Raw genomic sequence first — 12,356 nt, forward strand, 5'->3', positions numbered from 1 at the left:
GGGGGGGGGGAGAAAAAAGAAAAAAGAAAAAGGAAAACCAGTCTTCTGGACCTTAATGTTACATTCTAAAATTTTCCTTCATCTCAAATAGTGAGACTCCTGGGAACACCAAGCTTAGCAAAGGTAAAATAATACATATGTTATGTTTTAGACAAGACATACAACCACAAATTGAGCCACTTGGAGCTAGAGCTTCCCTACTTGCTAAGTCAAAAGTACAAAATGCCACACTGGGCTCTATGCTCAGCATGCTTAAGATTTTCTATCCCTCTCTCTCTCTCCCTCCCTCCCTCCCTCTGGCCTCTCTCCTGCTCAGGCATGTGCGTGCTCGCACTCTCTCTCACTCTCACTCTCTAAAATAATGATAATGATGATAACGATAATAATAATTATTATTATTATTCTTTATAAAGCACAGCTGCCTGTGGGATACGATTCCCCAGTACTCAGACAAGAAAAAAAGGACCACAAATCATGCCAGTGGTAAACCCAAGGTCACACAATCAATCACCTTAAGTGGCAACCAAAACCTAGGACCTCTACTTTCAAGCCCAAAGTCTTTTTGCTAAATCTATGGCCTCAAAGAACGGACTAAAGTACAGAGCCCCTCACTGAACTGGAAATTTCATTTGTTCTTGGGACATTAAAGAGATGGTGTGACCTTTACCTCTTTAAGGCAGCCCATAAAGTTGTTGCTAACGGGGGAGCCCGGCAAGTCAGCGGTACTTGGGCTTCCTCCCACGTAGAAGAAGTCATCCGAGCCCAGCATGGTGTAGTCCTCTTGAGTGTAGCCCGTCGTGGTAAGAATGCCATCCACAGAGATTGTCACCTGGTGGAGGGACATAGGGACAAAAGAAAATCCCAACAATGACTTTACAGTCCAATCAAACTCCAGCGGCTTCCCCTACCTGTGGCATCACTTTCATTAAGATTTTGGTGAGGTATTTTTTTCTAATTTGGTTTGATTTGGGTATATGCAGCCAAGTTCCATTTTCTGGTCTGCCCTCCCTGTGACCCAAGCCTCCAGCACTCCTCTGCAGACTCCCGGGAGACTTTGGTGGAATTGCCAAAAGGGGCAACTTGCTCTACCCACTGTGCTCTTTATTCAGTCAGGCTAGAAAATGGAACTATCCTCAGATGACATCTCTTGTCTCAGAGCATTGGTAAAATTTTCATTTATTTTTTGAGCGACTGTTATTTACGGTGGTAGTGAAAACAGCAAAGGAGACATTTGACGATGGGGTTTGTGAGGGTTGGTCTTTGGTTGTGGATGTTTTTTTTTCCTTTTTTCTTTTCTTTTTTTCTTTTTTATTCATTTCTTTTGGGGCTCACACCACGCTGACAAACATGCATTCGGGGAAGGAAGGGGAAGGGTTGCGGTTTTGATGTGTCATGGATGATACATGCCATGGACGACCCCAGGACACCAGCCCCTGCCCTCCCTTCGCTGCCATCACCACCACCAAAAGAAGAAATGACCCAAACCAAAAAGGCAACTCTAACAAAAAGAAAGGAATATGACGCATATTAACCAAAATAAAAATAATAATGCCCACAGGGAAGAAATAGCACCCACACACCCAACATCCATGAAAGGAGCACAGGGCAGAGAGAAAAGATAGGGCCTCAAAGCGTGCACACACCATACGCTAACACACCCATGCGAAAACTATCAGGAGCCAAGAGAAAAGGCAGAAGAAAAAGGGGAGGGAAGTGGGCAGGGGTGAGGAGAACCAAAGGGAAGAGTCAAAATCCACTTCACACGTACATGCACTGAAGAAACCGCAACACAAGATGGAAGTAAACACAAAACAAAACATTCGGAACCAAAGGGTCATCGTTCCCCTGCCTGCCACCTCCCTCACTAAAAAAAAAAGAAAAGAAAAAGTCCAAACCCAACCCCAAAATATATGAAGGATGAAAGGAGAATGAAGAAGAGTGGAGACAAAAATAAAGAAAGAGAAGAGAGTGGAATTGGGCCGATGAGCAGCAGGTTGTTAGTAATGAGGAGGAAAATGGGGGGGGGGGGGACAAATTCTGATGCTGATGGGGAATCCACGAGACAGGAACATGCCATGCAGAGGATGTATGGAGAACACACTGGCAGAGCTCCCTGCGGCCACGGTGGGGAGTGAGGTGAAAGCAGGGAAAAAACGACTAGAGACGGAGAGGGGAGCACTGTCCTCCCCAGATCACCTGCGGCAGCCGTGGCCACACCAAAGGGAAGGAAAAAAGGGATTAAGGAGGAGGGAGGGGGGAAAAGAAAGGAGTGAGAGTGAGAGAGATAGGAAGACAGAGAAGAAAGTCCTCAGTAGAAATCTTGTTGTCCCTAGTCTGTAACTTGGAAGTTACAAAATAAGAAAACAAAACAAAATAAATTTAGCTAAATGGAGAATCTTTCTTTAAAAAAAATATTTTTAGGGGAAAAAAATGACAAAGTAGAGAAAAGGAAACCGTCCCAACCAAACTCGTCCAAATAGTATTTCCAGGGATTGCACGTCCCCTTCCTTTTTTATTTTTATTTTTTTAACAACAACAACAAAAAGACTTGCATTTAATTCAACAAAAAAAAAATTTTTAAAGAAGAAGAAACAAGTCTAAGGAGGATAAAAGGGGGGTTTGGGGAGGAAAAGGGGGGCAACACACGGCAAACCCAAAAAAAGAGACAATAAGAATGATATCTACCAGACAATGTAGTTTGTTTACCATAGCGTGTCCGATGCCTGAGTGCTTTGCGGAAAAGGGGGAAGAAAGGAAATTAAAAATTGTGAACAGAACGATTGTTAATTAAAAAAACTAAAAACAAAGATGAGTCGTTAGGGTGTTAGTACATTAGTCGGTTAGTAAAATGACACATTGCATGAATGATCTTGTGTTAGTTTTTCAAAAAAAAGGCACCCGACACAGAAAGAGAGTGGGGAAGACAATGAGACCAAGACTCTATGGAAACCCTCGGCAGCCAGGGCACAGCCAGGAAAGGAGCTACAGTCCACCCTGTCACTTGACCCCCTTCTTCCGAATTCCACTCAGACCACACCTCACCCCAGTTAGAATTAGCGTCATACTTACTTTCCAAGAGCTCTTCTGAATGAATACCCCCCTTTCCCTTCCCACCCCCTAGCACATGCACAGTCCACCTATCCTGAAAGAAAATACCCCTGAAGTTTACCATTTCACGTGTAGGTCAATAGACAGAGCTCAAATACCAATGTTCTGGGATTTTTTTTTTTTAAATATCTGACTCTGACTAAATACATGGATGATCATGACTTTCAATAGAATGACAGCAACCAAAAAAAAAAAAAAAAAAAAAAACACCCCAAAAAAACTGAAAGCATTTACAGGTCACATCGAGCATAGGAAGGCTACAACTCTGTGGCGTACTCTGGGTTTCCAGAGGTAATTAAAGACCCATGACTCCCTTGATTTGGTGTGGATGTGTGCAGCAGGAGAGGGACACCCTCCTCTTTCCCCTTGATTTACAAGAACTGTACTGCTGGAGTGCATCAAAATAGCTGGAGTCTTCTTTACTACCCAATGCAGTAATTATTTTGTTTTCTTTGCCAGAATGCTTCCCGTTGGAGTGGCTCTACCCCATTCTCCTTTAGAAAATGCTTTTCGAGCTTTGAAGCAATTTCTCCTATGGATAGCAGACAGGACTGGCAGGTTAAACATGATTAAAGAAGCCCTACGATTAGTCTCCACTCGCTATTTTCAAATGCTCAATCGCCACCACACCCTGATCTGGGTGGGAGGCTGGAAAGCTGGAACACTGGAAGACTGGGAACCCCAGTTTTGTGTTCGTGGTTTGACTAAGGTGGCATTACAGCTAAAGCAATTTACATGAGGGCCATGTTCAAGGTCATGGACCTTAAAACAAAACTGAAAACACACCCAGAGAAATGCATCACAACCTTGGTCCCTAATCCCAGTTATAGCTCGGAGCAGGCAGTCGACATTCCTTCCTTGAAGCAGAACCCTCCCCTGAAGTATCTGGCTTTGGTCCTGACTCAGCTCATAGGTGGAATCATGAGTATATGACCAAGAAGGAAGAAATGGGCAAAGTTCTGCTCCATTTAGTAATGAATACTCCAGGAAAGTCTAAGTAAGCATTCCTCAGATGAATTTTTGCCACAGAAGCCATTCGACCTTACCAAAAAAGTACATGAGACAGTCATAGGCTTGTTATCAAATATTTATGAAGCAACTTACAGTTTAATTGAAACAGACAGGGGCTTCCAACCCCTTCAAATGTATCCTACAGAACTAAAAAAGATGTTATAAATGTACTCTTAATGGGCAAAATAATCATCTTAGATGATTCAGCACGGAAAGGATTACATTTGCAAAATCAACTCTGGTTTTCTGATATTTCCTTCTCTTTCAATAAATTGCATTTAGATGCAAAATTCAGTCAGGATTTCAATGAAGTCCAATTTTAGGTGCATTCTCTCTATGTATTCCCTCTGCCAAGAAATGCCCCAACACCCTAGGGCCTCTGTAGCTTTGTCCAGAACTGAGAGCTCTGCTTAGCTACAATGCCAGTGACAGACAGACACAGTCACCTTCATGACAGAATACTCTGCTTGTAAATCGTGCGTGTGTCACAGTGAGTCCAGCACCCAGACCATGGAGAGCTCATAATCCTTCTGGAGCATAAGGTGTTTTGCATATTTAGCCACCACACATGGCTGGGGAGGATTGTAATCACCACTCACAAATGGAAACTGTGGTGTGGAAAGGTGAGATGGCTTGTCCAAGGGCACTGAGGGAGCTGGGTCTTAGAACATGGAAGAGAAACCCTCCAGGGTTGCTTTCCTCTGCTCGCTGACTGAAACAGCACAACCAATGTTTGAGTAACACTTTAGTTTATCCCCCGCTCAGTTTATAGGATGGAACTGGGGACCAAACCTATTTTAGAGAAGTGTTTTCAGTAGAAATAAAAGTGAGCCTTTCTCCAGCTAATTGGAATCATGGCAAGGAAGTGTACGGAGTAGGAGAGAATCAGGGAGTCAGGCTGCTTGGTAAGAAACAGAGCCTGACCCTGCTCTCCAATACATGAAAATTCTCCCCTCTGGTGACTAAAGCCTAAAAGGTACTACTGTGTACCGCCAGTCAAAACTGGCAAAAAGGTTATATTTTATTTTTTGGTCTGGTCTCTGCAACTCAAATACATCACACCCTTTTATGTTAGCAAACGGAAATTCGACTGGGCCCTCTTGACAGCAGAGCTGTGTAAGTATGTATGGCAGATTATTAAAGAAAACATCGGCAACTGGACTGTTTGGTCTTAGAAGAAAAACAGAACAGTGATTCAAAAATGTCCCATCCATCGCTTCTCAGCCTTCTGACTAAGACCAAGTGTAAAAACATCCCATCCATAGGCATTATGTGACTGGGGGCTCTAAGTCTTGGGTTATTTGGTAACGTCACGGCAGACAGAAGAGAGGGGCCTTCCTCAACATACCTAAGCACAAAAATGGCTCTTTTGAATACTGTGTGTTCCCAGTGTGTGTGAGCCTTCTCCATTCACGTAGAAATATTAAGGAGTTACACTTCTATCAAATGGAAAACATATGCAAACACCTGTCAGTTTCTTACGCTTTCATATTTACATTAGAAGGCACTGAATCAATCATATTGCAGAAGAAAATTTGATATGCACTTTCTGGAAATTTGCATAATGTTTTCTGATTAATAAAGACTGAATGCTATCTAACGGGGTTTAATGACTAATTCAGAAGGAGAAACACCAAGTGGAAATAGCAACCTGGAAAAGGCATTGTCAGTTCAGACCTACACTTTTAGAGGAAACGCTTTTTCTCTTCACTGATGTGGTTGAGGTGTTAATATTATTACTGGTGTGACTATTCTTATTAGTTATGAGATTGAAAATGACTTCACGTGGCTAAGGCTTTCTTAGAGTGTTGTCACCTGACGGAGCCGCCTGCTCAGAATCAGCAAGCGATGGGAGTTCTCAAGCTCGAACAGAACCAGGAAAGGCTGCTCCAAAGTTGACATTTTTATTTGGGTCCTTCCACTTTCCAGGCCTCCCAGTCAACTGAAGAGTCTCTGAGGTAGAGACAGGGGCAATAAAGTAGGAGCAGCACACCAAGGAACAGAAAAACAGAGGAATTCAGAAAGATTCCAGCTAGTTCATTTGAAGGCTAGAGGTTAACATAACAATGGGGGGGGGGGAATGAAAGTGGAGGAGAGGTGGTAAATTAAAAGGACAAGAAAAAGGAAGCTCTTTCTGGAAGGAATTAAAATCATGGCACCATGACAATGGCTAACTTAATTAAAAAGAAAAACACATATTCAAAAAATGAGGAAAATCTAGCAAGCTGCGGAAACAAAATGCCATCCCTAATTGAATTTAACAGTAACACAACAAGATTCCAATGTAATTAAGAAAATGATAAAAAAGAAAGCAGAATAAAAGGAATGAAAGTACTTTTAACTTTTATTATCTATACAACTGAATTTTCTTCTGGAAAAAAAAAAGCACAAGTAGAGAAGTGAAGTATGAGGAGAAACATATTTTCATCATTTTCCTTGTGGAATTGCAGAGACTGGGAGAACATTAGACTTCGACAAATCCAAACCTGGTTCTACACCCTTCTCCAGCTCATCCAGCACCTGCTTCACAAACCTCCTCCCCAGCTACCTAAGAGGAGCCTCCGGGCACCCTCTCCCCTCAGCCATTACCTGCCGAAGGTTGCGTGTCACTTTGACATCGTGCCAGGCGTTGTCGTTGAATTTTCCATTCACTGGCTCCACGATGGCCTCAAAGGCCCCGGACCCCAGGTTAATGACCAAGGAGACCGCGCCATCCTTCAGAGCCAGGTTGACATAGTCAGCCGACTTGCCCGTGTGCAGGATGAGCCCATTCCGCTGCCAGGTCTTAAAGGAGAGGGTGATTTCATCACTGCTGCTCTGGATCGGGTTCTGAGACAGGTCGTAGCACAGGTACTCTGAGCCTCGGAACGTGGCCACGTTTTCCTCTCGAGCTGCACGAAAAGGAAAGAGGACAGCCATCAACACTTGACTGAAAGGAGTCAGATGTACACAAACACCAAAGAGAACACATCCCCCAGGGCACTGCCCGTGCCAGTGAGCTGACAGCAGCACCAGCTCCCTCAGACTCTTCCACCAAACCTGTGTCAAGGCACTAGGGAAACCACTAGAGACAGTAACTGCAAAGAAACTACGTCTCCTCACAAGGGCAGAAGACCAGCACAGAGGTCCAAAAGGGCTTGCTGCCTTTCCTTCACATTTTCTCAGAGGAAAACCTAGAGGGCAATTTTATGCTACATGGTAAAGTGAGGCTTACACTGCTTTTGCTTCAATGATGGCTTTTCGATGCTTCTGCCAGAGCTGGTTTAGAATGGATAATTAACTCTTCTGACAAAGGGTTCTTTAGCTCTAGGTACCTTTTATTGACCAATAACTAAAAATCAATTACCCTGAAAGATCTGTCTCTAATTTCCATCCATCAATAACCCAGCTAACTTTGGTTTCCATGGTAGAGTCCTGAGCCCAGGGGAATGTGACAGGGTTATTAAATAGGAGGCTGGACCAGAAAAAAAGGTGATCAAGCAGATGAAGAAAAAGGGATAGAATGAAATTTGATACTGTGCTTTCAGAAGACAGCAAGAGCTCCCCTAGACTCAAAGGGATCTCTGCTCCAGGGGTCTCTGATTTAGATGGCCCTGGTTGGACCATCCTAGAGAACGTCTTTCCACCATAGGACTAGGGGTCTACAGGGCTAAGATGGCATTCCACTAGAGTGAGACTCTCTTTCAGAGCCATAAACTGGAATCCTCTAGTTTCCTACCCAGGCCTGTTTCCAAGGCTTGTGCAGGCCTCTTACCTGGACTCATTTTCCAACAGCAAATCATGCCACCAGTGTGCATACCTTACGGTCTAAGGACTAGCAACGGAGGACCCTTCGCAGGGGTTTGGTCTGAGCGTGGCCACGTGGGCATCCATGTGCATTTCAACCAGAGCCCTTGTGGATACAGTGTGGAGCCAGAGATGGAAAGGGGGCAGGGGAAGACCACAGGCCAACAACCAGAGGGGCTGGTTCTCCCTACGCCAGCATTTCCCAGTGCAGAACTCTGAGAAATCCAAAAATTCTAAGTGTGCACCTGGCTTACCACGTAGTTTCAAAGGTATATTTGTCAAGGTAAGGGGATAAACATGTTGTATTTTCATTTGTTGGTTTAACTTATAATTTCAACACACACTCTGTGGCCTTCCATGTCTCCTCCTGCCAGGCCTACTTCATATCAGGGTTGGCCAAAAGCTATCAAAAGCACATCATTAATGAAAGTAAATGGGCAACAATAAAAGGTTTGATATCCAGTTTCCCATTCAAGAAAGGGGGCTACCAAATAAGGTCGAGCGCATTCTATTTTCTCTTCTAGAACTGCACTTCAGCCTTAGTAACCAAAGTCAGTCGTACCTCAACTTAGCTCCTTATCAACTATCACAGCCCTTGGTAAGTCGCTTAAGTAAAATATATTCTCATCATTAGCTAAGAGCTATAAAGGGCTCACTCTTTTTTTTTTTAATAGTTTATTGTCAAGTTGATTTCCATATGACACCTAGTGCTCGTCCCCACAAGTGCCCTCCTCCATACCCATCATCCCCCTTCCCCTCCCCCCACCCCACCTGCCCTCAGTTTGTTCTCGGCATTCAAGAGTCTCTCATGGTTTGCCTCCCTCCCTCTCCCCCACTATTTTTCCCCTTCTTCTCCACCATGGTCCTTCGTTAAGTTCCTCCTAACACTCCTATACATGCAAACATATGGTATTTGTCCTTCTCTGCCTGACTTATTTCACTCAGCATAACACCCTTGAGTTCCATCCATGTTGCTACACATGGCCAGATTTCATTCTTTCTCCTTGAAGGGCTTACTCTTATGTGGGAGAGATGAATACCCACTACATACTACATGAAAATGATCATAGCGTCAAGACATCATTAAAACATGAAACTCAACTTCATACTCCAGAGAGTTAAAGATCAGGTTCATCCTGGGTGTTCCAGAGGATCTCAAGGGTATGTGTCTACCTGCATATTTCAGTTTGCATCCATGCACACACACACCACCACTACCACTATATAAGTATAAGCAAGAAGACCTACTAACCTATGAGTGACCATGATGTCTCCTACACATATGTAAGTAGCAAGTACTACTTGGCATATTAGCCATGTCTAATGCATGTTACCAAAAATAGCCAAAAACATAAAATCATGGAGCAGCAATTTGATATCATCTGTATGTTTGAAACAGATCTGTCCAACCCCCTAGTGCCCTGTCTATTCTCATGATCTCTCCCCTCATTTCTGAAGAAATGGTTTTGTTAAAACGCAACTGGATGAGCCTTTGTTCAGCACACCAGGAGGTAAGCCTGAGCTAGAGGAAAAGACAGCAAATCATATGCAGTTATCACAACTAGACTCTTCTTTGGATGCAAATGTACACGGAGCCAACCACTATGCCTGTTCTTGGCATCACAGGTGGTATATCAACGGGTGTCTTCTATAAACATTTAAGTTATACCTTATGTGCCCACTGAACTGACATACATGAACAAGGAAATGAGTGCCTCTACAGAAGCCTAAATTAAACACTGAGTACCTACCCCTCAAAGGGGGAAGGCTTGACAGAGAACACTAAGGCACCAGGATATCATTTGATGTGCTATGTGGTGCTTAATGTTTGTCATGTAATTAGTCCAAGGAGTATATAAAAATAATAAGTTTTGGAGCTTGTAGGAGATTTTAGAGCCTGCCTGATTTAATGCCCTTATTTCATCATGGAAGAAACTAAAAACTAAGAATAAGTGAGTTACCTAAGACCACAGTCAGTCTGTGTTACTCTGGACTTCTGGTGCCTATCTGGACTTTTCTCTAAATATGCTTTTGCCCATTGCTCTGGGTGTGCCTCATGTTCCTACTCTACTACTCAAAAGGCATGAATGATTCCACAGAACCACACGTTAACTCACAAACCATCCCAAACCTTGGATAAATTGATCCAGAAACCTATTCCCCCTAATGTTATGTAAATCGCAATTGCTCACCAAAAGTAGTATTTCCCTTTCCCCCTTGGAATTTGGGTGTATTGAAAGCAAAATGACTTATTTTATGTGGAAGTCCAAAGGAGAAAAATTACATCATTGTAGAGAAGAAAATATCACAATAAACAAACAAGAAATAAAACCAATGTGAGAATCATCTATGTAAACCACATGCATATGTATGCTAATCTGTATGCAAATTAGTCAAGCAAGGATTTTTATGTTGGAGCAGGTTCCTTTCCAAGTATGTAATGAAAATGCTGTAACAATTCACAACCTTCCCAATCTCTTCATTCAATGATAACTTCTCCCAGTTCGCCTCTTCCCAGAGCTGGCAGAGACCACCAAGAGTGTCACCCCAGATGCTGGTATCTCTTCCACATATCAACATACAATAGACAATGGAAAGCTACTCTCTGAGTCATATTCTAGATGAGCAAAACTGTAACATTTTTGAGGTGCAGGATGCTTTCCTCCTGACTGTGTAGGAAGGAGAGGAATTGGCAGTGCATGACCCTGTCTTTAAAGGAGCAAATGAGGGCCACAGAAGGAGAAAAAGTGAGGACTTTGAAAAAAAAAAAATGCTCCTTTGCATACTCTCACAACTGATGTTCTCCTAAAATCCCAATCTGTCTTAATTTCCCTCTGAGCCAAAGCTTAAGCACGGTCTTATCACCTTGAAAACCATACGAAATTGACAATGAACATAACTAAAAGGCAACAAACTCAATAGTGACAAACACATTTCTAAGCCCATCCAATTCTCCAACCTCTCCATTAGAAAACTGTAATATTGCCCCAAATCTGTTTTCTATACTTAGTGTTTACACTGAGAAGGAGGTTGAAGAGACAATGCAGTCACCTTGTATGTATTCAAGCTAAATAGGTAGAGAAAATAAATGCAGGGGATTATGTAACAGAGTACACAACAGCTTAGCATAAAGCTGCAGCTTGGCAAGAGGGCATGTCCTGACATGGCTAATGGACTGTTTAGATCCACTTAAATTATATCGCCCCAAAGTTTACAATCAATTGCATAAGTGTTAAAATAAAAATGTTATTCTCACTGCATGGAAAGCAGAGCTCAACTCTATATAACAACAAATCGTTTACCCATTATTTGTAAATGTCCAAGTGATTAAATACTAGATGCAATCTAGATATGTACAACCCGAGATTTTAAATCAGTTTGTATAAGATATGTAAAGTACTGATCTTTCAAAAGGCTTGTTAATCCAAGTACTATATATAAACAGCATTAACAAGCATTTATTCAATTCTATTTTCCACTCTCTCCCCACCAAAAAAAACATCCAACGAGTGATTTATATAATAATATCTCTATTTCTCTGAGAAATTGCAAAACAGGTTAAAATATTCAGTGTAATATGTTTTTACTATGCAATTTAAGAAGTGTGGAGAAATGCATATCACTGTTTAATTGGGCCTGTGCTTTCTGATAGCTTGGCATCTCAGGCTTTGAGATCAAGAAATCTGAGCTTTATTCCGAAGGTTATGAGGAGCCATTGCACAATTATACTGAAAGGATGGAGGGTCCAATATGTATTTTTATTTATTTATTTATTTTTAATGTTTATATATTTTTGAGACAGAGAGAAACAGAGCATGAGGGGGGAGGGGCAGAGAGACAGGGAGGTACAGAATCCGAAGCAGGCTCCAGGCTCTGAGCTGTCTGCACAGAGACCGATGTGGGGCTCGAACCCATGAATGTAAGGTCATGACCTGAGCCAAAGTCAGAGGCTCAACCGACTGAGCCACCCAGGCACCTCCCGAGATGTATTTTTAAAAGATCACATAATCTTTTACAAAAATATTTTGCAACTCTGCTTATGTTGGGCTAAACATGAACTGAAGAGATGAGGAAGCTGAAGGCGGAGACCCCAGGTAAAAGAACAGAACACATCTGAACTACTTTTCTGAGGGTGCCCAGGACTGGTTCAACCTGGATGCTGATACCATTCCCGAGTAAGGTTTGCCTTGTGCTGGGCAAGAATGCAAGCAAAAGGTTCTCAGGAAAGTCAACCTAGGAAATTGAGAGGCAGAGTTACTGGCAAACCATAGACCATGAAAAGAAGCCAGAGTTGGGGGCACCTGGGTGGCTCAGTCGGTTAAGCATCCGACTTCAGGTCAGGTCATGATCTCACGGTTCGTGGGTTCGAGCCCCACATCGGACTCTGTGCTGACAGCTCGGAGCCTGGAGCCTGCTTTGGATTCTGTGTCTCCCTCTCTCTCTGCCCCTCC

At 42.8% G+C, this 12,356-nt stretch overlaps 1 protein-coding gene across 5 annotated transcripts in view; it reads right to left on the reverse strand.

The window, feature by feature from the left end:
* The window catches only part of NRXN3 (neurexin 3), a 1,503,781-nt gene that overhangs the window by 1,109,630 nt on the left and 381,795 nt on the right, over nt 1-12,356 (reverse strand). For 4 of the 5 annotated variants that reach the window (XM_077750623.1, XM_077750621.1, XM_077750622.1 and 1 more), the window contains 2 exons: nt 6,709-7,010; nt 668-829 (listed from right to left, as the gene is read on the reverse strand). In XM_077750623.1, coding sequence (XP_077606749.1) covers nt 668-829; nt 6,709-7,010 — 464 coding nt within the window. Of the gene's footprint in view, nt 1-667; nt 830-6,708; nt 7,011-12,356 lie in introns of those variants that run through there. The other variant, XM_077750625.1, reaches the window with a different exon arrangement.

Source organism: Crocuta crocuta, unplaced genomic scaffold (assembly GCF_008692635.1).
Source record: "Crocuta crocuta isolate KB4526 unplaced genomic scaffold, BGI_CrCroc_1.0 scaffold186, whole genome shotgun sequence".
Lineage (NCBI taxonomy): Eukaryota > Metazoa > Chordata > Mammalia > Carnivora > Hyaenidae > Crocuta > Crocuta crocuta.